Source organism: Pocillopora damicornis, chromosome 10 (genome assembly GCF_964200805.1).
Source record: "Pocillopora damicornis chromosome 10, jaPocDami1.2, whole genome shotgun sequence".
NCBI lineage: Eukaryota > Metazoa > Cnidaria > Anthozoa > Scleractinia > Pocilloporidae > Pocillopora > Pocillopora damicornis.
The window spans coordinates 5,741,972-5,764,996 of record NC_142679.1 but is presented as its reverse complement, the minus strand read 5'-3'; the positions used below and the strand labels follow the sequence as shown (position 1 = coordinate 5,764,996).

The 23,025-nt window shown below is 38.1% G+C and overlaps 3 protein-coding genes across 6 annotated transcripts; 2 read left to right on the top strand and 1 right to left on the bottom strand.

Moving 5' to 3' along the window:
- Positions 1-11,432, bottom strand: LOC113674695 (uncharacterized). Of its 2 annotated transcripts, XM_089184904.1 has the most exons (19): positions 11,111-11,432; positions 10,614-10,707; positions 9,357-9,464; positions 8,999-9,091; positions 8,353-8,479; positions 7,787-7,912; positions 7,581-7,627; positions 6,989-7,065; positions 6,511-6,580; positions 5,906-6,020; positions 5,383-5,433; positions 5,059-5,125; positions 3,909-4,018; positions 3,113-3,208; positions 2,822-3,013; positions 2,329-2,516; positions 1,523-1,557; positions 702-765; positions 1-267 (listed from the first exon to the last, which is right to left on the bottom strand). In XM_089184904.1, exons 1-19 carry the CDS (start codon positions 11,233-11,235, stop codon positions 130-132), a joined length of 1,923 nt encoding a protein of 640 aa, XP_089041030.1. In that variant the 5' UTR covers positions 11,236-11,432; the 3' UTR covers positions 1-129. The 2 variants fall into 2 exon arrangements, with proteins under 2 accessions (XP_089041030.1, XP_089041031.1); XM_089184905.1 differs by lacking the exon at positions 10,614-10,707 and having other exon boundaries at positions 11,111-11,234.
- Positions 11,433-11,682: 250 nt separating this feature from the next.
- On the top strand, positions 11,683-14,230 carry LOC149038635 (ciliary microtubule inner protein 2C-like). Its single transcript, XM_089184165.1, has 4 exons — positions 11,683-11,690; positions 11,948-12,236; positions 13,657-13,757; positions 13,929-14,230. Exons 1-4 carry the CDS (start codon positions 11,683-11,685, stop codon positions 14,083-14,085), a joined length of 555 nt encoding a protein of 184 aa, XP_089040291.1. The 3' UTR covers positions 14,086-14,230.
- Positions 14,147-21,914, top strand: LOC149038634 (centrosomal protein of 131 kDa-like). Of its 3 annotated transcripts, none has more exons than XM_089184908.1 (14): positions 14,150-14,792; positions 15,373-15,469; positions 15,870-15,959; positions 16,207-16,334; positions 16,494-16,641; positions 17,276-17,353; positions 17,741-17,815; positions 18,014-18,076; positions 18,554-18,639; positions 19,049-19,133; positions 19,580-19,734; positions 20,534-20,651; positions 21,175-21,235; positions 21,492-21,914. In XM_089184908.1, the coding sequence occupies exons 1-13, from the start codon at positions 14,281-14,283 to the stop codon at positions 21,193-21,195; spliced, it is 1,656 nt and encodes a 551-aa protein (XP_089041034.1). In that variant the 5' UTR covers positions 14,150-14,280; the 3' UTR covers positions 21,196-21,235; positions 21,492-21,914. The 3 variants fall into 3 exon arrangements, 2 of the variants coding, with proteins under 2 accessions (XP_089041034.1, XP_089041033.1); XM_089184907.1 differs by having other exon boundaries at positions 14,155-14,792; positions 20,534-20,662; XR_016180458.1 differs by lacking the exons at positions 21,175-21,235; positions 21,492-21,914 and having other exon boundaries at positions 14,147-14,792; positions 19,524-19,734.
- The last annotated feature ends 1,111 nt before the right edge of the window (positions 21,915-23,025 follow it).

Sequence of the window (23,025 nt, the reverse complement as noted above, 5' to 3'; positions counted from 1 at the left end):
TTAAATGTACATAGTTTATTATGCGCGCCAAACAATCACATCTTGTACTCATCGTCAACAAACTTGTGATGATCCACTTCAATCTTGACTTCTCTAGAGTAACTCCATGTAACACTACGCCAATAATCCCTACGTAAAGTCAAGTCTCTTCTCCTTACATTCAAATGACGTCATTTCCAAATCCGGAGACATCAAGAGGTCAGGTGACGTCAGTGTCTTTGGAGATGATTCAAAAGTTGACGGGGAATGTTGAAAAAGGGGTTTAACCTGCAAAATTAAATGGAAATATTTTTCTCAAGTTTGATTGCAGTATTCCCGAAGCTCAACTGAATTGTCCTGAAACTCGATCCGACCTGATCCTTAAGTTTTCAATAGAGAAGGAGAAATGATCGAGTCAATTTGGGGGAATTTGAAGAAACTGTTAACTTTCAGATAAATGGTGACAAACGAAGATGTCTGCCAGTCCTCTGCAGGCCATCAGTTTATCCCATCTCCCTGATGACTGTATAATTTGCACTCTTGAGTATAGAGAGAGAACCACAACAAAGTCACTTCGACCAGGACTCGAGCCCAGATCGTTCGGTTCGAAATCCAGCACGTAAACTAATGAACCACTACGTTCCCCACGCATTTGACTTTTTCTTTACGTGTATCAATGAAAATACAGCTGAAGGACGAAAAAGATGCAAATGTACTCATACCTGAGAGCGTCTGAGAGGGGTAGGAGTATTGAACTGCTTGAAGGCGTGTTGATTTGTGGCAGAGCTAAAGATCGTTGAATACAACAAAATGCAAAGTTATTAATGGTTTATTACATCCATTTTAAAATCACTGGTGATTCTTGTAATCTGATTAGCTCTCATTGGTGCGATTTATTCACGAATCGCACCATTTTTTGCTCTAAATCGCACCTTTTTCCCAGCCAATGAGGAAAATTTACTAAAATGCAACCAGTTGCTTGTTTAAAGAAACCAAACAAGGTAAAAGTACGTCGTACAAATCTAGTGGCTCTTTGATTGAGTGTCGTTAACCAAACACAAAGTAATCACGAAGATCAGTCACAACAAAGGAGAGCATTACAGTGCTCTCTCTACGTACTCAGTTCGAACTCAAAGTCAAAACAAGCAAACTGCCTGAAGCGCAGTGTTTCACGTGACCAGCCCATGGTTGGCTTTAGTTTTGCCTCTGATTGGTTGATAGGGTGGCGTAAGTTTTCTGGCCCAATCACAGATCGAAGTAAAGTACAACCAGTACAATCTTGGATTACTTTCGACACTTGCTTGAAAATTGCTCTGTAGCATGAAGCGACGAGGGATATTGCTGCTCCCTAGTATGGCATATCAGAAAATAGGATGTTAACCCCCTCCCAGCATTTCATCAAGTTTTCCTGATAATATGTTCCTATCCCTCTACGCTCCTGGGTAGAGAGAGGCACCATGGAAAAAAAAATGCCTTCACGAGGGTGCACGCCCTTTGAAAAGAGGTTGCACCATATGATATTACTTTAAATTGTTTCACTTACCTTCGCACCAGACTGTTGGGAGACTGGACCTTTGCCTTCAAAAAAAGAACACAGACAAAAGAAGAAGGCGTTTCAATATGGAACCTAAACTTACCAAGGTCATGGTAATCTACTTCACGAATAGAATAGAACATAATAGCTTTATTTGGATGGTTACATCGGAGTCGCAGACTAAATTGCGTCAAAATACAATTCAAATGAAGGTAAAAAGTTTGATAATAATGATTTACAATAATGCTAGGATCTATGATTTACATATAATATAAAATACTATAGGCTTAAATGTTGTAAATATATTCACAAGTTGCTTGCCATATCAAAAATGAAGGTATTTTCAAAACGGTCTATGCGAGTCGCAATACGTTTGAAACACGTGGCCTCCTTAAAATGTATTTTGAGATGTTTCTATCCGGCAATAACTGATGTAGTTTGTGGTGAATAAAAACTGATCACAAGATAGGAATACCGGCAAAGCTAAAAAAAAGTGCTGTTAAAAAACGAAAAAGCACAACAAAAAGTATATAGCTAAAGCGGTACACGTCTTTTAAAATTACGCGTGCTGGATGTGCCGGCAGTTTTTTTGCTTCCATTGATAGTAGTTATATTTCAAGTTTTTTTGTAAGAATAATGTTTCCTGGATAATTTGTGAATGTTTTAGGAAGCGTTAATCATTAATCATATCTTGGAATTTTAAAAAGTAATAACAATGCACCCTTCCAATTAATTTCATCCAACTGACTATTCACATCAAGGATATCTTTTCTCTGCGTTCCATAATTCCTTCAGTTTTACCGCTGTTTACTCACCACAGTCCCCACAGGGGTTCGCTGTCCCGCGAAGCGCGGACTTCTCCTTACAGGACTCCCCAGACTGCCTTGGAAAACCATGTGACGTCTTCTAAGCACATCTTTTCCATTGTTAGATCTTCTGCGGGATACCTTATTGTAACAATTATGACGTTTGTGCTGACCCACGGGCTTCCTAAGACCGCTCACTAGGAGAACAAGATGAGGATATTGTGAGTTATGAAAAGAAAAGTTGATTGTAATGCAGAATTCCTGGTTGGAATGGTACGTCACTGTGACGTTACTCTTCTGCCTGGACAGAGCTGAAAAACGTATGCAACATTCAGCGTTGGTTGTCTGCTTGAGGTTAGAAAAAGACCCTTGTTGTGGGTTTAATGTCACCACTTTTATATTTTTCAAAAGCACTGCTAAGTATAGCTTTGCAACAGATTTGCCATGGATTTACAAGCTATTTCGTGACATGCGCAGTTTCTTGAGTGCCAATAACACAAACCTTTTCCATGCTGTGTCTTCAAGGCTCCTGCTGCTGAACAGCATAACGAGGGCGTGAGCACACTTGGACTTTGCCCGCTGACAACTGAAAATGTGGTCATCTCGATGTCGTTAGTGGTAAATTTGGCCTCTGATTCATCGTGCGAAGAAAAAAATCCAATAAAGCGTTGGAAAAGGGACGGTTCAGCCGGTGCTTCATGAATAATGAAAGCAGCAACAAACATGAAAATATGATACATGTATATTTAGAAACAACCGTTCTCCCTATCTTTAAAAGCCTTTTTTATTCTACCTTGAGGGGATTGATTGCTGAAGGTTCGTTGTCTTTTCCTGTTGTCGTCCTCATTCTGATTGTTCAAACTTCTCTTGTTACCTCTTGTTGTATTTGCTACCAAGACAAGGTATAAGAGCGAATAAATACCTCCGCGCAAGTAACAACACGCGTTTGCTCGTTACACGCGCGTAATGTTGCAAATGATTCCTTGGTCTGGTACTGAACAACCAGAGGCATAGAATAGAAGACTTGAATCTAAATCAATCTTCCAGTCCAAATTTTACAACACAAACATGTATGTAGTAATGGCGTGCTACTCCTTAAACTGAGAAGAGTGGTAAAAGAAGAAAAATTAGCAGGAAAACAAGTCGTTGACATTTTGCAAAACACGAACTGTACTTGATTACAGTAGTTACAGTTGGAAGATTGCGTGTAATCTTCACGCATTCGTATGAGAGAGATTTGCGTGTTTCGCGCGTGGAATTTGCTTTAGTGAGCGTGAGCTGTATTATTTGTCGTAAACCCTGGAGAATGGTAGGATGGCAACTAGATTAAGCCATGATACAAGAACAGTTCTGCTTTGGTACGCAAAGATGCTTGTTGGTGTTCTTAAAACGACAGTTTCAGCCGAGGCTTTTGGGGTCCTTTCAGGAAAAACTCTTAAACCAGGTATAAAAATCGAAATCCTTCATGAGGAAGGACGCATTCTTCTTTGTGCTGGGTACAAGTTATAACGGGGCTATCAGCGAATAAGATCACTTGAAACTCTTACTTCGGCTCCAAAAGTATACAACGAGTACAATTTACACAGTACCTTTGCAACCAGCCTCTTCCTCATCAAGTATAGCTTGAATTGAGTCAATTTCCCATCTCAGAATTGGCTTCACTTTCCAAATTGCGGCAACCAGCTTTTCACGAGTGATCCTGTTGAGGTGGTAAAACTGGACTCAGATTAATGTACCCTAAACACCTCATACTTAGCTAATTAACCCTTTAACTCCCATGGGTGACCAAGAAAGAATTTCTCCTCACAATATCAATACAATGTCAACCAGTTAAATGACGAAAATAAAGAAAAATGTCCATTTGGGGACAATTAGTTGATCCAATACTAAATTCTCTGAACTAACATCATAAGCCACGTATGGCTGACAATAAGGAGAATTACAAATTTGATCTGGGAGTTAAAGGGTTAACTAATTACAGCCTTACATCAACATGCATATTCTCCATACTATTAGCTCAAGAAATTCTACAGTACCCACAGGGAGAATTTGTTTGACAATCAGGAGCTTCTTTAGTGGGTATTCCCATACCTTACATGTTTGATTCAGGAGTGGTACTGTATGGATTAAAGGGTTAAACAATAAATGAAGATCTAGTCAGCAAAATGTGAGACAGCTCATTCAAGCAAACAATAATTACTGGTAACAGCTCTTTTTCATGCAAGAGAAAATAAATGTTTACAAACTTGACTAAAGACTGTTCTCTTTTGTTAACACTCCTCATCTTAGCGTTCAACTATGGTGTCTTTTTATTGGTCTGGGAGACACAGTTGCCTAATAGTAAGTGAGCTGGCGTCTGGGTTGAGAGGTCTGGGTTTGAGACCTGGCTGGGTCATTGTGTCGTGTTCTTGGACAAGACACATTGTTCTCAGTGCCTCTCCACCCAGGAGTATAAATGGGTAATGGCAAATTGTCAGGGAAGTCTAATGAATTGCTGAGAAGTAACCATGTGATGAACTGGCTTCCTACCCAGGAGGGAGCAGAAAACCAGGATAAGTGTCAGCTGGATGGGCCATGTGGCTTGAATACAGACTTTACTATACTATCCCCTATGACAGCCTCCTCTTTATCATGGCTTCTCTCCTTCATTTTTATGGTGGCTTTTGTAATAAGATTCAGCTGCATTATGTCCAATAAGAGAGAATTCGTTCACTGTTTCATAGATTTTAATTGACTTACAATCTTGCTGAAGGACGCAGTAATATCGGCAGAACTTGTGCTATTTCCGTCAATGGAAGAATCTCAACTGCAATTCCAAATAATGAAGACGTACATGTAAGTCTCACATTCTGCATTCTCCAGAGTGGTCCATAAAATTGGTGAATAAGACATACATATATGGATTCTCTCTGACATATTGCACACTACCAATGATAGATCACAAAGAAAAGAGAAAGAAAAGGAGCTACTTCAATGTACAACTAAAAGATGTAATCCATAAATAAACTGCCGCACCAATAACACCAATAACAACTTTATCAAAAATCAAACAAAATAGCAAACCTGACAAGACGTCCAGAAGTGCAAGGGCAACTTGGAAGATAATGGAAATGCCTGAAATAACAGATAACTACTAGTAATCAATTCAGCTGAGCTAAATGCACCCAAAGAAACTGCCAAATGGACAAGCTGTTAATTTTTACAACTTTTGTTATGTACATATTGTGGTTTGATTCTGTCTCTGGTTTAATTTTTTTTCTTTACTTGGAAAATTGGAACACTAGATAAAATCAAACCATATGCAATGATTGTATTCAATAGAGGCATAGTGTTAACAATCCTCTCTTTTAAAGAATGACTAGAATTTACTTTCTCCCTACAATATCACCTCGCAGTCACAAATTAAGGTCATGAGAATAAAGAAAATGATCATCAACTAAAGAAGCTCTGGATTGTGGAACAAATTCTCCTAATCAGCACATTAGGAAATGTTCAGAGAACAGTATGGAGAATATGCATACTGATGTTAGTAAGTAAAGGGTTACTCACAAAGTAAACCTTGTTTATCACAACCACAGCATCATACCTTCCAAGAGAAGCAAATCCCAAATGGTGAGCACAGCATCCCAGCATGGAAGAGATGTAAACAACGCCATGAACCATGGTGTCAGGTACATGAGAGGCGACACTCCATGCATCTCCTAGAATTCAGATTTGAGCATCACTATTTGCCACCAGAAAAGGTCTTAATTGTGTATTAAACTGTTTTCCCAAAGAAGGCTTTGAATTTCAAAACCTGTATATTTTCATAATTATACTAAATCTCACAAAAGATGGTCTTGTATCAATAACTTAATGTATTAGGCCATTGTAGCTACATATAATAAGTATCTTACAAATGACATTGATGATTAATTTTTGACATGCCCCTCCATTCTTAAAATTTCAATTGACATGTAATCACTTTTATTGTCACCCCTGGGGGTTGCTGATCTGTCTGCCTTAGAAATCCTTAAGATGTACTCAAATGGAGGGGCCTATTGCTAAGCTGTTAGGAATCAATTGTGAACCTTCTATTCAAAACTGCTGTAAGAGAACACCATCAGGTCAGTTTTATCACCCTAACCCTACGAAGGTATAAATGGAAGTCTACAACGAGACAACTGGAAAAAAATTATAAAAAGACTCTACCAGGTGTTTGTATAGCTTGGTTCGTCTCTGTCGCATTAGTCTCTCAAAAACTGATGCATGTCTTTGTATCCTAAAGATATGACATAGAAGCAGTAAATTTCAGACAGCTACATTGTATGACATTTAATTAATATGCAGTGTGTATCTACAGGGAAGCTAGTTATGCCACACAATCAACTTTTTTACATTGTTTTGTTACAAGTTTTGTTGGTGTTACTCTTCAGATGAAAAGAGTAAGGCTTACTAGTGTTATAGGTAAATAAAATCAGTCATTGAGAATGCAAGTCAAATAAAAGAAAGTAACTTGCCAGGAAACTTGTTTGCAAAAAAGGAAAAGAAGGTTTTATCACCATCTGATGAGTTGGTTGAATCACAGAATGGAGGAAAGCAAAGTTCATCAAAAAAAAGGACACAGTCAGGACAAAACAGTCAATTGCAAAACTAAGCTTTCTCTTGGTGTTACTGTCAAGGAACTTACTTTCCAAGTGAATCATTAAAATAGCCGGCTAAGTACTTTGGTCTTTCAAACATAGAAACCAAACACCAAAAGGAATCCTGAAAGAAATTGTATAAAGATACTTTTAAGAAAATCAAGTATATCACTGTATTGCAAAAAACAGTTGAGTGTTTCAGTAAATTAATGATAGTTCAAAATCATATACAGAAATGCTGTTTTTTCAATTCCAAAAAAATTTAAATTCTGAAAAATAATTAAATTTTTTCTTAATCATAAAATTAAAAAAATGAATTTCTGTCATTTTTTCTTTCAAATTGTCTTCATTTTGAGAAAAAGTTGTTCAGTGACAAATGCATTGAAGAGTACATGTTCCATCCAGATGTTGGTTGTGGAGTGGATTATTCTATTTTACATACTAGATTACTGGAGTCCTGTAGTGTGAGGGTTTTTATTGGTTTATGGGAAATTTATTTAGAAAATATGATTCAAAATGACTTTTATTCCACCCCTTATTGGCTATCTAGCAATCCCTAATATCCTGTTTGTACTTGTTGAATAACTATTTTAAAGAGACTAGTTATTGAGAGAAGAGTCAAACATCAAATAAACCTACCTCCTCATCCATGTTCATAAGAAACATTCCTGCAATGTAGGACATGCCTGTGAAAATAATTAATTAGATTAGAAGGTAAAACAAGCACTGGTTAGCTAATGGCATTTGCCAAAAGGGGAAAATAGGCTGAGGTTTTCCTTGGCAATATGACAAGTACCAGTAGTAGATAGCATTTGCCAAAAAGTGGACAACAGGCTGAGGTTTACCTTGGCAATATGACACTTGAGGATTATACATTGCATACACTGCCAGAACTCTAAAGAGTGTTGCTCTTCCCTCTTTTCCTTCACTTGTCCCTTCTATGAACATCTTATGACTTGGGAAAGATCTGTCTAAATAATGAATATTACAGTCACTTTTAGGCACGTTGAATCCATTTAAGAATACATTGTAGCACATCTGTATAATTCAAATTACTAGACTGGTAAGAATTTAAAGCCTATAGGCACTTACTATTTGAATCAAACTTTTCCGCAATCATCAGTTTATTTTCACTTTCCTTGTAATTACAAGTACAGTTATGTGAACCTTGATTTATTTGTTTGAGAAGGGAAAAGAGGAAGTGATAAAGCACAGTACGTGTGGAATGGAATTTTGGGATTGCTTTGGGCACTTAATGAGGCAAACAAAAGCACACAGATTGGTATGTGTATTTTTAATTCACACCCTGTCAAAGAAATCAAAGTTCATTTCCAATTTTCGGAGAGGTGCAATTAAACTTTGAAAGGTATACTGCACAAGGGAAATATTACAAACTATTACATTCACCTACCTATATCCAACATGATTTGTCTGAAAACTGATATCTGCTTATGAAGATTTCTTTTCCACTGTCTTGTCATGATGACAGTATTAGGGCTATCTATGAGATTTTCCTTGTTGCTGTCAACCAGTGACCCGACAACACAAATGAGAATTACAATGTATATGTAAATGGCATTGACTCCATGAAAAATAGCTTGTACAGGATAAAGGCCTTGCCACTCCAATGAAAATGAGGTCTAATAAGAGTAATAACTATCTATCTAGCGACTGGAATACAAACTAAAGCCTTGACTTTTGTATATCCTAAAATAATGTATTCTTTTGTCTCCATGCCATATCAGCTCTTATTGTTTCCTTTCAAGCTAAACTGTTTCAAAATCATTGAAGCTACCATCAAGGCAAAGACAGCTGATTATCACAATTAGTAAGAGTAAAACGTTGTCACTATTTTAGAATACTAAGATTGTTAACTTGGAATTGAAGCATCAAGTCAACTTTAAAAATTAATACAAATCAAGAAGAAGCCTTTTAAAGAGGCAATTCACAGTTAATGATTCCATAGCATTGACTTTAGAGGATAGAAATCACTTTTGACTGCATTATACATGTATATGTAGTTAATTACAACTGGAATATCAGATTGTATTCTCACCAACAATTTGCCCTAGTCTTGAAATACAGTTTGTCCCTCCATATTCACTGACTCCCAAGTCGACAAGAAGTTGGCGTATCTCCGCTAAGCAGGCCTAAGAAATTATAGAACTTTTAAAATTAGTTTGGTAAAAAGTAAAACACCAAAGATACAAAATGTCATGTATAGTTAGCTGAGAAAGAACAAACTTTGCATGTATAAGAACTTAGAGAATTAATATGGGTTACAAATGCTCAACTTGGAAACTTAAATTTTTCTTGATGCACAGGAACCGTAACATTTTCACAGCACCATTAGTTACACTATCATTACTGTTATGCCAATAAAAAAAAACTGATATTAACTGTACTTATGATTACCTGGTAATCAAATAAAGAGATAGCCTTGATTGCTTGGCTTCCAACCATTTTGTTCCAAATCTTTCCTCTCATGTCATCAGGTACACCTTGCTTAATAAAGTGCCGAACCTGTGTAATGCACATGTATGCTCCATGACATTATTATGATCATGTAGGACTCCCTTGATCAAAGAGCCATACTGCGGCTATAGTTACAGTGTGTACAAGGTACCTCTACTAAGGACTAACTGTCCTAGGTTTAACTAGAACTACAGATAGATTGTAGAACCAAATCATAAGCTCAGAGGTTAGATTAATGAATAAGTTGATTTTGATTTAATGTATCTGTCAACCATTGGTTGATCATCTCTCAACTGTTGATCGATAGTTGTGTGACAGTTGACTAGATGTCAACCAACAGCTTGAAGATTATCAACTAACACTCTCACAAATTGTTGTTTTGCAATAAGCTGAATTATCCATGCATTTTGATTGGTTCTTACTTAACCCTTTACTCCCTAACATCAGTATTGATATTCTCCATACTATCCACTATACATTTCCCAAGGTGCTGACAAAGAGAATTTGTTTAATAATCAAGAGCTGCTTCAGTTGGTGATCATTTCTTCTATTCTCATGACCTTAATGTTTGATTCAAGGGTGACATTGTAAGGAGAAATTAGATGCTAGTCACTCTTGAGGATTAAAAGGTTAAAATCTATTGGAGAACAGATGCACAGACCACATGACCATTAAACCTTTAACTCCCATGAGTGACCAAGACAGAATTTCTCCTCGCAATATCAAGACAATATCAACCAGATAAGGGATGAGCATAAAGAAAAATATCAATTTGGGGATAATTAGTTGATCCAATACTAAATTTTCTGAACTAACATTATACAGTAAGACTTGTATGGTTGACAGTAAGGAGAATAAGGTTTAACATTTTTTTGCTTCTTTATCACATTAAAACAAAGAGATTCTATGTTGCCATGATAGATCACAGAAGGTGTCACTATGCAATAAGTATACATTTGTATCAGTGACACACTAGGCTGTGACTTGCATGCAACTTCTTTGTTCTTACCACATTTTGACATCATCTGTAATCTATTACTTAACAGATGCACAGCAACAAAGAACCTATTCAAAGTTGACATTGATATTTTCTGCTTGTTGATCAACATCTGAACTGAGACAGCAACCAAGAGTCAGTTGCAAAAATGTTTATAATGCTTTTATCATGTCTATTTTGACACAAAAATTTTTGCTTACCCGTTTAGGAGAAAAGAGCTGATTTTCCTCCCAGTTTGAGAGCATCTTTGTCCAAAATTGTCTAACTTTGGAACTTTCAGCATCTGAATGTTGTCTAGTTTACAAAATGGAAAAACATTTTTGGTCGAAAGTAAAGGAACTTTGTCTAAAACATAGATAAAAACATGTGTCGGGACTACAGCACCGAAGAGTGGTCTCAATTCTTCAGCTGTAGATTATAATGACAACCAGCTTGTGATCAGAGGATACATGTATATAATCAACGGTCTTTCATGATCAATCTTTACAACTAAACTCGTCAATACATGAATGCAAAGCAACCATATATACGACAGACTAATAACGCATTGTTTGATTTTATATCAAGCGTTTGTATAAACAAAGCAGTCCCGTCTGGTATGGCTACTCTACAGCAAACTTGTTAAGTTCACGAAATTTAAAGTTAGAGACCTACATTGAAGGCGCTACAATAACGTGAGAAATGACCACGATCTCACCTGTATTCGTGGGTTCTACAGTCATCAACTGCAAATTCAGAACTTGTATCATACACTGCAAAGCCGTAGCGATCGTAACAAGTTACTTGCGAAACACGCTTGTCATCACTAGCATCACTCGCCATGTTTGTTTCCTTTTCGGCGCGAAGGTAATTATTTGGCTGTTCACGTCTTTTCGTAGCTTTTAACTATTCAGTATTTATTTTTCCACAACTGGGAAACAGAGAATTTCTTCTTTAGTGAGACATGAAAGCTAAACTCGTTCCATAAAGGGTGGTTTTAAAGCTTCGTTTCCTCTGAGTTCAGCACTAACTCTTTCAAAAACGACCGCTTTTTGTTCGTTGGGGGATTGGGTCGAGGAATTTAGATACCAGTGCTAACTCGGCCAACTCCCAAGAGCGTGGAGGTCGCGCAAGAGGTCGCAAACGGTGTCCTAAATGAGTTTTTTGGTTTAGTTAAGGGATATCAGCTGCTCACGTTCTCTAGAGACTAAAACCAACAAATTGACCAGTTTCAACCAAATTTGATATGCACGGAATTTATATTTTAAATACGCTCAATTTCACCACAAAATGGAAAGGTGTGGGAGAGGTTTCATTACTTTGTTGCGTCATGAAGTGTTTGTGACGTAATAGTAATACTATAAACTTCCTCGTTCACTCAACCTTAGTTCTTATAATGCTTTCCCCATTTAACACAACAAACCGGGCAACTTTCCAAAACCCAAGACATGTGCCAGGGTAAAAAACGTAATCAGAAATTTATTTGACGAGATGAACTAAGAACAGTTAGGCTTAATTTTCAACAATACCAAAATGCACCTTTGTTTTCATTTAGCTATGCAGGCTATTGTCCCCAAGCCAAGTTCTGGCATTACGGCAACACATTTGGTAACACCACAGCGAATTGTTTCCAGGACAGAAGGACAGCTAAGCTGAACAGTAGTAAGGCGACACAACCAGGAACATACGGTGATGGCAGACCTGAATTTCCAACTGTTTACTCCAACACGCCCAACTTGGTCCTCGCTGCTCGAACGAGAACGAGAGAACGATGGCGCAATGCCAAGAAATACTCTCTGTTTAATGAACACGAAAGAGGACGAGAAGTCAAGGAATTTGACCAGGTATTTACTTCGGATAACTTGAGCGCATGTAGAGTGAGCGTCGCGCTTTAGCAGCAAACACAACAGAAGAGGATCAAATGGGATCATCATGTATCGGAATTAGCTAAGTCATATACGCAGAAGTTGAATTTACTTCCTAGAAGAGGATTAAATGGGATCATCATGTATCGGAATTAGCTAAGTCATATACGCAGAAGTTGAATTTACTTAAATCCTTGTATTTCCTTCCTATACAGGCAAGAATTGATTTCTATTTTAAGGTTATTCTGCCGTCTGTGACATATGGTATGTTAGTTTGGGGCTCTTGTGGTCGAGTATTTTTCTCAAGCTTAGAATCTATACATGTTAGAGCGGCGAAAATAATATTTAACTTGGATTGGTGTACTCCAAGCAAGGAGGTTCTTGCCACAGTAAAATGGAATACCTTAGAGATTATGTATGAGAAACGATTACTAATCTTAGCGCATCAGGCTTATTATAATCTTTTGCCACGTCCTATGAGCCGTCACTTTGAAAAGTATGTAAGTAGCTACGACTTCAGGAGGAAAATGACATTTAAGTTACCTAGACCTAAGACCGATATGGTCAAGAAATCATGCTCATACAAGTCAATTACTCGGTGGAACGCTCTGGAAAATCAAATGAGATCAATTCAAGACGTTGACGCTTTTAAAAAGTCACTCAAGTGTATTTTTAAGCCACGTATGTTATAATGATGTACTATGTAGAATTTTTATTGTTGAAAATATGTAGAAATCTTACATTAGTCTTCTTATAATTAGTTAGGAATTTAGTTTTATTGGATTTAGTTAGGAATTTAGTTTTATTGTCCGTACACGACCACATCAGCTTTTGCTGAATTTTTTATCGTGTTTAAATAAATGCTGTTGTTGTTGTTGTTGTTGTTGAGGAGCGCTTCATCGCGCGTTAACGCTTTACGCGCGCCAAACTGAGTGCACGATACTTACACCAATGTGCCTCAAAGTGTGATGGATTATCAATGCTTTTTTTCATAAGGCACATAGGATAACATTGACAAACCGCGAGGCTTGCTCGCTAATACGGTTACAGTGCAAAGTTCTTCCAGTGCAATAAGGCACATAAGGCCCCTTGAAAGGTCGAGCTTAGTTCAAATATAGGTTGACTGAGCCGATAAGATCACACCCTTTTTTAATTTGGAACTGTAAAATCGAAGCAGGAAGACTACTCGTAAAATTTAGCGAAAAAAAAATACATGAAATATGGCATTAGCAAAATTAAGTCGGCGTCTCTAATATGAACGATACGCTGATCCTTTCAATTAAAGTGATTTTACTCTAAGGTCAGGTTCCTGAAGTTACCTGTAAATAAGTTCTCCAACTCAATACAGGAGCCATAATCGTATCTGATAGTTTGTTTGTTTGTTCTATTTTCGATCAAGCTTGCTCAGAGTCATCGGGAATATTACATGGATGGAATTGGTACAGTTCTAAGAGTGGAGCGTTTTGTAATCCCTCGAAAAGAGCAGTCAGCAATAACCAGGTAATATTCAATCGTAGGGACCAGTCAGTAATTTCTGCAAGGGGGAGGGGGCGGGGGAGGTTGGAGAATTATTTTAGGGGGGAGCTCATGGTTTCAGGGAGAACGGAGGGGGGATTAGACACAACCAATGGTCATAATCTTGACTTTGTAAGTACTCTTTCTTGGCTGCAGGAAGGAAGAAGCCGCGCTAGAATCAGCAGCAGCAGCTGCTTCGGATGTTACAACAGCTATGATGGCGGTAAAAATAGAACTGGAGGAAAAGAAAAGGACTAATGATCTGCTGCAGAGAGCTTTGGTAGGATATGATCTGGGAGAGAATGGGAAATGATCTTCGAGAGGATGGAAAATGATCTGGAGGGGTAATGGGATATGATTTGGGAGGGGATGGGAAATTATCTTCGAAGGGACGGGAAGTGATCTTCGACGGGATGGAAAATGATCTTGGAGGGGATGGGATTTGATTTGGAAGGGGATGGGAAATAATCTTTGAGGGAATGGGAAATGATCTTCGAGGGAATGGGAAATGATTTTCGAGGAAATGGGAAATGATCTTCCAGGGAATAGAATATGGGAAAGAGTGGGGAATAATAAGGGAGGGAATGGGAAATGTCCTGGAATTCAGCAAGAATACGGTAGTCTGGGAGGGGTGGGAAGTAATCTTTTGTTTGAAGATGTGAATTACCCTTCTCACGCTTTGTGTTATGGTTTTTTAATCGGTCGGAAAGAAAATTCAAATATATGCTCTTTTGAATTTGTCATTGTCTATAATTACTCTATTGGTAATGTATTGGCTCTGACACTAGAACCAACAGGTGAATTCACCCTGAGGCAAGCGAAGGAGATGGAAAAGGACGCTAAACAACGGCTGGCCATACAACGTCAGGAGTATGAAGCAGCCATACAGAGACATTTGTCCTTCATAGACCAGCTGATTGATGACAAAAAGGTGTTAGGGGAGAGGTGTGAGGAAGTAGTGAACAAACTGAAAAGTACTGACAAGAAGTACGGAGATAAAGTCAAGCAAATGGAAGAAAAGTGAGTATAACCCTCTAACCCCCAAGATCTGATTGTTAATTCTCCCCTCTAGCTGCCACGCATTTCCTTGTAAATTAGTTCCAAGAATTTGATGTCAGATCAAGGTCACAACATCTGCCTGATAAGTTTGAGTATTCTGATTGCCTGTTTGCTTAATAATGTAGGGATATCTTAGGGAGAAGTTACATGTTAATCCCTGCTGGGAGTTGAAGGGTTAATAATACACTGTCTTTAGGCGTAGCCTTCAGGGCGTTTTATTTGTCTGTTGTAGAAAATCTATCTGGAATGAATTGATGGCTTTCCTGAAAATTCTCGAACCTCCTACATTTGTAATTCGTGTGTTGTTGTTCTCTGTCATCCTAGAAATCTCTTTGATTAGTGAACGTTCTTCATGAACTTTCTTGGTCATGAAATTTTCAATGCCATTGAGAGATTAGAGAGAAGTTCCTCGTTCTATATTCTTAAAGAACAATAGTAAAAGTCTTTGTGGCCTCACTTTCGTTGATGGCATCAGGAACCAGTCGTAATTTGAGAAATAATATCTTATAGGGGAAACAACAAGACTATCTTTCCTTTTCAGTCATCAAGTTGAATTGAAGAAACAAAAGGAAGTTATACTAGCGGCAGAAAAATTACGACGAGAAAAATGGATTAATGAGAAAACTCAACAAATCAAGGTAAAGAATCCTTAGTGACATGGTCGTTTCGCTTCCAGTAATTTTAAAATGCTTAAAACGCTTTATGCCTTGTGGGGAACGCGGTATATATTTGGTTAGCGCCCTTGAGTCAGCATCGAGAGGTCTGGGTTCGAACCTTTACCTGGGTTGAGTTCTCGGGCGAGATGCTCCAATCACGTACTGCCACTCGTCAACGTGGAATTTAAATGGTTCAGATACAAACAACTTTTTAGGAACACGCGAAAAATGCCGAGAGCATCTGCAATTGACTAGCGTCCCTTCCAAGGGAGTGGAAATTGCTTCCTCCTGTGGAAACCAAACTAGATCCTAGTTGTGTGGGCCATTTAACTCGTGTGCAATTTTAGCCTTACGCCTTGTAAACTTGGTTTGAAATTTACAGGAAGTCACGGTCAAAGGACTGGAACCTGACATTCAAAAACTGATTGCCAAGCATAAAGCGGAAGTGAAAAAGATCAAGTCTACTCATCAGGTGGGAACCTCATTGGTATCTGCTGATCATGGCGTATTGCGAATCTGGAAATCCGATTGGTTTTCTCTGATAAACTGTGATCGTTGGCGCCTCGATTTCTATCAGAAGCTCAGCCTTTTCTTGCTACAAAATAGATATAATTGAATACTTTCACGTGGCTCCCTCTCGTTGTCACCCATAGTGTCCGCAAGGATTAATGACTGATCAGTGAAAACATGTTTTACAATTGTGAATTATTCGATGACAGGCGGAGCTGCTGGAGGCCGATGAACGTGCAGGCAGAAGGTACATTCAGCAAATAGAAGAACTGAGAGATCAGCTGGAAAGAGAGAAGGAAAATGCCTGTGCTCGAGAGAGAGAACTCTCTCAACAAAGGTAAATATTCTTTCAGGTGTGAATTTTCTTTTCAGTTAAAACAACAGCCGGTGCGGCAGATAGTAGATCATCGTCGATGGTTGGTAAACTTAAACGAGTTTTTGTTCTAGTAGTTCGGAGATTTGTATAATTAAGTGTTCATTTCCTTTGTTTTTGTAGGTATGAAAAGCAACTGGAGCAAGAGGAACAAGCTTATCAACAACAGAGGCGGCGACTGTACGCTGAAGTACAGGAGGAGAAGGAAAGAGTAGCACTACAGGGTCAGAAACAACGACAGGAACTAGACGAGGCGCGAGCTGCCTTAGAGGTAAGTAAAGGCGTCCTGTGGAATTGGAACCACAGCTAAACCAATCAAACTAGGAGTAAGTCCAATGGGACAAGTAAGACCGTCTAATTTGGCCTACGTAATCATTATTACTATTAATATTTTTCAAGTTTGTTGTTCGAAATTCGTGTTGATCTTCTCCACCTTTAGCCATCTTTGTTTCTTCTTCATTCATCATGGCCTCTTGAGTGTTTTTCTGTTTTACCGAACTAAAGGGGAATTAGATTATGAGCTCGTGATGACTCGATATGAATCGTGTGCTCAAAATTTAAGTGGTTTTGTTTAAATCTACTCGTCACTCAAAACGTGACAAGTTATGCTCAAGTTTTTCTTTAAGTCGTTTACAACCACTCACTATTAGGTTTGTCACGTGACTTTCTATCACGGAATAGATTACTAGTAGTGTCACCAATTAAATTACAGCATTTGTGTTGGAATGTTAGTAGATTTATACTAATATTCTTGAAGTTGGGGTGTTAAACACGTCCGGAAATACAGCCTCTCTAGCCTTATAAACCACGAGCGTGAGGACAGAACTGTTTTCAGACTATCCCAAGGTTTCAGCAATCTTCGTTTCGTTTCGTTTTTGGTACTTAGTTGGTTTTTATTTTTGTAGGAATCTCACAAAAAGTCAATCCTAGAGATGCAAACTTCACACCAAAGAGCTATTGATGATCAAGAAAGAAAACACCAGGTAAAGAAATATTCAAATTACTGCCGGCCAATTATCTTTAGTAGCATTATGGTGGATGGATATATTGTCGCTCAATTTAATCTTTGGTTAAATTCAACGTTCTTGCCACGGCCATTCTCAGCCTAATTAAGGACTCTGCAAATATATAAACCGACAGAGCAAATTGCGAGTAGATTGAGCGTATATTTTTTTCTACGTAAGGGGTTACGACACTCCTCTGTTGCTACATTTACGACATCTAACCTGCTGAGACTTGTAGTGGCTTCATTAGAGTTTTATAGATGTCTCACTCTGTGTATTCAGACATTTCTGTCTTTTTCTATCTGTTAAATACAAGTTAACTGAGGGAATCATTGAACCTAAGGTGGGTTTTGGTTTGCATTGCAGTTGGAAATGAATGAGTTGAAAGAGAGACTTGAAATTGAGAAGCAGGGCTGGATTGAAAATTACATGAAGAAGCAGGTAGGGTACTTTAAAGACAGAACTCAAATTTACTCTTTTGGTTTTGAGTAATCGGTTATATCATAGAGTTTCTGGAAACCTGACCTCTAAAGAATAAATCAAAGTAATGTGGCCCTTCATTTTCCCTCAGAAATATGCCGAAGGTATCTACCTAGGCTGCCTGACTGTTCCTCTTTGTTTTTGTGCGTTTGTTTACAGGATGCCATGTTAATGACTAAAGAGCGGGAGCTGAAAGAAGCTGTTCGAGAAGGACGCGATAGAGTAAGTAAAGTCGACGATTTACGCTTTGCAGAAATTATTCTCGTTATTTCATCTCAGTGTTCTTGAGGGGAGGCTCATGCCAATTTATTGATGTTTACTTTCGCATTTCGTTATACTTTTTAATAGCTGGGGGTTTTGTCTGTCTTTCTCTTCATCTGTGTCCGCCTGTCTTTCTCTCTATTTATCTGCCTACCTTTATGTCTTTCTGTCTGTCATTCGCTCTGAAAAAGGGCTAACGCTCGAAAAGTCAGCTTTGAAACTCTCTACGGTGGCCAATTTACGTTACCAACTCAGCTGATAGTACTAACTTACCCTGTCTCTGTCTGTTTGTCTGCCTACCTGCCTGTCTATTTGCCTCTTTGTCTGCCTGTGTGTCTGTTTATCTATCTGCTTGTCTGTCTTCCGGGCTGTGTGTCTGTCTGTCTGTGTCTATCTATCTGTTTTCTGTCTCTCTTTTACGCATATTGTCTACCGTAGGAAATTGAAATGGTGATTTCAAGATTGGAAGAAGAGACATCGTTGGCAAGAGAAGAATGTGAGCGAGCCGCAGAGAACAGAATCAAGTAAGTGTCTAGAATTGACATCTTCCTGACCTAAGCCTGATTTCATATGAGGTTTAGTCAAAAAGGCGAAAATGTATTCAGTCATCAACGATCGACGAGTGGAAAGTCCATGTTGTATTTCAATGCAGTTAGATTGGAAGTACTGTTAGATTGGTTTGGTCTTTCAATTACTGTCGTGATGCTAGTCGTAAATGTAGTTTAGAATACTTAATTTGTCAGTTTGCTTTTAAAATTTTTAAACTTCGCGTAAACTTAAATCAACCAATTAGACGCAAAACTAACTCGGGAATACAGAAACATTTTTGGTTATGTGCCGTAAACATAAAAAAAGACCTTTTCTGCTCTAAGAAGCACTATCGAAAGTTTAAGAAAACACGAAATCTAACGACGGCGTATTTCTGGCTTTTAGGCGAGTGAGAGATAAATACGAATCTGAACTGAAAGAACTAGAAGAATCTGAACGGAATATGCAGGAAAAATACAACAACATGAAGGTAAGAAACAAGCACGAATTTGTATCAGTTAGTTGGTCACCCGCGTTTTCCCGCGCCTTGAGCAGTTTGGTTGGTTTTACTTTGAGTTCTGATTGGCCGTGGTGATTACTTTGGTTTTGGATTTACGACACTCGATCGAAAAGCCCTCTAGTTACGATAAACCGTCAATTATCATCTGCAGTTATATTTTGACCGGTTGCCTCGGTTGTATAATGATGAAAGAGTGAGATTTTCAGTTTTATTTGGCCCGTGTTTGATTCCGGTTTGCGACCCTCTGTTTTATTAGCAAGAACACCTCCATTTATAATGAAGAACCCTTAGGTGTTTCGAAAATGTTATCAGTTGTTCACGAAAGGGGATTTGCCAATTTTTTTTCTTTTCACATTCCAGTTATTATTCAACTTATTTAAATTCCCAGTCATGGCAGAAGTACTCGTTTGTTACAGGCTCGCTTATCCGAAGTTGAAGGAGAAAATGCGCGTTTGAAGAGCATGTTGAAACAAAAAGATGAAGAAGTGGAAGGAATTGATAAAGTGGCCAAACGGCTACAGGAAGAGAGAGGGAAGGTGGCCGACATCATTCGGCAGGAGTTCGCTGACAGGTTTGTACTAATAATAATAATAATAATAATATATTTTTTTAAATTTTTATTAAAAAAGTTGCACAACGTTTTTAATGGCGACTTCGTGGCTTGTAATCCTACATTTCTAAACAGTTGAACTATTTTTCCTGTTAAAAAAGACATGTTCCCGGCCTCTAAAATTCAAACATTTCAGTTAAAAAAAAAAAAAAAAAAAAACCCATATATATATATATATATATATATATATATATATATATATGATATAGCTGTTGAGTCTAGGGAAGCCCTGCTTGACCCTTCTCTATTTTCTATAATAATGATAATAATAATAATAATAATAATAATAATAATAATAATAATAATAATAGCACCCTCACGTGAATTTATCCCAAACCAATTAAATGCAAACATTTAAAAGCCAGTCGCGGTCTGGTCACACGCGTTTTCCCGCGCTTGAAGCTGGGTAGATTTATTAATTTGAGTTACCATTTATTCCTTCTGATGTCCTTCATTCCGAATTGCCTTTGAAAATAGTTTGGTTCCGGTGAGCTCAAGCAAAATACGATCTTTTCGAATGCCTTTATGCAAAGAGATTCAGAAACTTTGAATTTTTCACTTTTAATCCAGAAAAACATATTTGTTAAGCTATTTGCTAGATGTTGAATGCCTCTGCTTAAAGACGAGGGTCGGTGCGAAGCCTCTGATGATTGATTGAAAATTCCATTTCAGTTAGCCTCGTTTTCAAAGTGAGAGTTTTGCAACTCGGAAATGACGTTATGTTGTTAGCAGATATTCAATTCTTTTCTGCATATTCTAGGCTTGTAACCACTGACGAAGACAACAAGCGTTTGAAAACAGAAGTGAGCGAAATGAAGGCCCGTCACAGATTAGAAATAGAACGAGTTACACGAGAGAAAGAGCAAGAAATGGAGGAAGTACACAAGAGGTTGGTTAATTGCCTAAGACGCAAAGATCATGTGGCTGGTGGGTTAAACTCTGCTGGAATCGGAAGGGAGAGCAAGGGAGACCTGAGACCTGAGCTCTGAAAAATATTTTGAGGGGGGTGGGGCGGGGGAAGAGCGATACTTACAGAGTGGTTGTAGTGAGAAAATTGTGATAAACGTCCGTGGCCATGCTAGTCGGTTTGGTATACAGTTTTGGTAATTTGGAATTTTCGCAAAGATTTTGAAACGATCTGATCGACTAACGAGCTTCGATAAAGCATCCATGACCGCATCTTAAGCTGTACGAATCCGTGGTCGTTAGAAATATTGCTCTTTGCATTTTTCTTCCATTTAAATATGAACAATGCTGAGATATATTTTTATTCTTAGTTTTCAATCCCCTTATCGCCTGAGGTGTCCCTTGATCGCCGGCAGATATTTTACAGGTTTTGAGTTTGTACGTGTCTAGTTCGTTATTTTTTATTGAAAATTTTTATCTGTTTTACACCGCTAGAGTAAGGCAGGCCATAGCTAAAAAAGAAGAAACTATGAAAACACTGCGGGAACAACACCAGGTGAGTGTTCTGAAGTCAGTTTTTCATGAACCCATGTTTTCAATCTCGTCATACGCATCACAAGTTTGCTCAAATCTGAGCATGGCGGAAGCTGCTGTTTTCACCCGTCTGACACTCGTTTCTTTCTGTTTGCTAATGAAAAGTTAAACTTTGACGGGAAATTAGATCAGTGATAGCCTTTGACCAATGAAAATACTTTTCTAGATCCATGGTTTTTTTTTTTTTTTCACACACATTTTTTTCTCTTTTTGCACAGGCTGCCATGAAACGAGCGGAACATTTGGAATTTTTACTCCAAGAGCAAAGAAAGAAATTGCTGTCTTGAGGCTAACCCTTATCTCCCAATTGTGCCAACGTTTTGCGACATCGCCCGATGTATTACCGAGTTCTTCCGAAGACCGCGCGATTAAAGTCGGTACGTGTCAACACAACCGAATGTCAACCAAAGCTGGACACTTCTGCATTGTTAAGTGCTCAAATGGACGTTCAAATCCCACAATAAAGGGGAATTCTAATGGATTAGGCACCATTGGTAGAGTAACCTTTGCCCAAGAATCTATTTCTACTGCTCAGACCCAAATGAAGATTTTCGATATCTCTGTCAATAGAGGAACCAGCATATATGTATTTATGATGTTACGTGCATTTTGAATCGACAGTAATAAATTTTTAAACTGGTTTTTTATTCTCTTCCTTTTTGTTGTTGTTTCGTTTTGTAAGTTTGCCGGAAAACACCAGAAAACTTAAAAACTGGCGTGTTCTGGTTATCGGCAAAGTGATTTGCTTCTAGAAAAACTGCTCTGTAATGGTCAACGCTTCCTTTAAACTGCACAAACGAACCGATAAAACAGCATAAGTAAAAGTGTAACAATTATGAATTCCGCCTGTTACAGATGGTATGCATCATCATCATAACAAAGATGAAACTGACTGGAAACGAAATGTTTCTTTCTCATGTCTCTGCACTGGTGGATAAGAAAGATTTATATTACTGACTGATCAAAGGGTGATTGACGTAAACTTTCTGTAGACGAGCACGGTAGCTTTGGACTAGAGCTAGCTTTGAAATTTTACATGTTTGTTCGTCTTCCGAAGATAAGCAGCAACCTTGTGGGTGCTAATATTACGCAAGATCACTTAAAAAGCTCTTCTATTGTAGCATAGCTTTCTTTCATGATATTTTATCGCAATCTTTAAGCTTCATGAGAAACTCTCCCACAAACCTGTCAGTATTATTTCTACAATCAAAAATAATTATTGTTAAAAGGCGAGGGCAGATGTAATATGAACTAGCACTAACATATATTTCAGTCCGGCGCTTCTTCATCGCTACGTTCAAAATCCCTTGTGCGTTTCACGGCTTTCTTTTCTATTTATGTCATTTCCTCTTGTGCTTTTTTTCACGAAGACAGTAATTTCCTATTTTAAAATGAGCACAGCTGCTTTTACTTAAGTTTTTCCCCAAAAGTGCCTACGACACGGATTTTTTTAAATTAATTTTCTGGTCAATAGCTGTTTTTAAAATTATAAATAATCGACCTCAGTGCCTAGTGAGTTCTCCTTGACCATTTTTTCGTGCATTGAAAGTACGATTGGCGGCCGAAAAGTGTCCCCATAAAGCGCTCCGCTAAAACGATCATGTTACATCGCTGTGACGTAAAAAACTGTGAAGACACTTCGGTAACCATGGTGGAGAAAGGAGAAATCTAGAAGAAAGGACGAGCGTATTGCGTTTAAACGAGCGTATTGCGTTTAACGTATGACGTTCGCTGACTGATACAAAATTACAA

What these genes read in the sequence shown, in the direction of transcription:
- LOC113674695 (XM_089184904.1), bottom strand. Translation starts at nt 11,235, where the DNA reads ATGGCGAGTGATGCTAGTGATGACAAGCGTGTTTCGCAAGTAACTTGT. An exon ending in TGTAGAACCCACGAATACAG is followed by an intron (nt 10,708 to 11,110) that starts GTGAGATCGTGG and finishes TTTGTAAACTAG; the next exon opens with ACAACATTCAGATGCTGAAA. An exon ending in ACAAATCATGTTGGATATAG is followed by an intron (nt 7,913 to 8,352) that starts GTAGGTGAATGT and finishes TTCATTATTTAG; the next exon opens with ACAGATCTTTCCCAAGTCAT.
- LOC149038635 (XM_089184165.1), top strand. An exon ending in AAGTCAAGGAATTTGACCAG is followed by an intron (nt 12,237 to 13,656) that starts GTATTTACTTCG and finishes TTTTCGATCAAG; the next exon opens with CTTGCTCAGAGTCATCGGGA. An exon ending in GAGCAGTCAGCAATAACCAG is followed by an intron (nt 13,758 to 13,928) that starts GTAATATTCAAT and finishes TCTTGGCTGCAG; the next exon opens with GAAGGAAGAAGCCGCGCTAG.
- LOC149038634 (XM_089184907.1), top strand. Translation starts at nt 14,281, where the DNA reads ATGATTTTCGAGGAAATGGGAAATGATCTTCCAGGGAATAGAATATGG. An exon ending in AGGCGCGAGCTGCCTTAGAG is followed by an intron (nt 16,642 to 17,275) that starts GTAAGTAAAGGC and finishes TTATTTTTGTAG; the next exon opens with GAATCTCACAAAAAGTCAAT. An exon ending in AAAATTACATGAAGAAGCAG is followed by an intron (nt 17,816 to 18,013) that starts GTAGGGTACTTT and finishes GTTTGTTTACAG; the next exon opens with GATGCCATGTTAATGACTAA.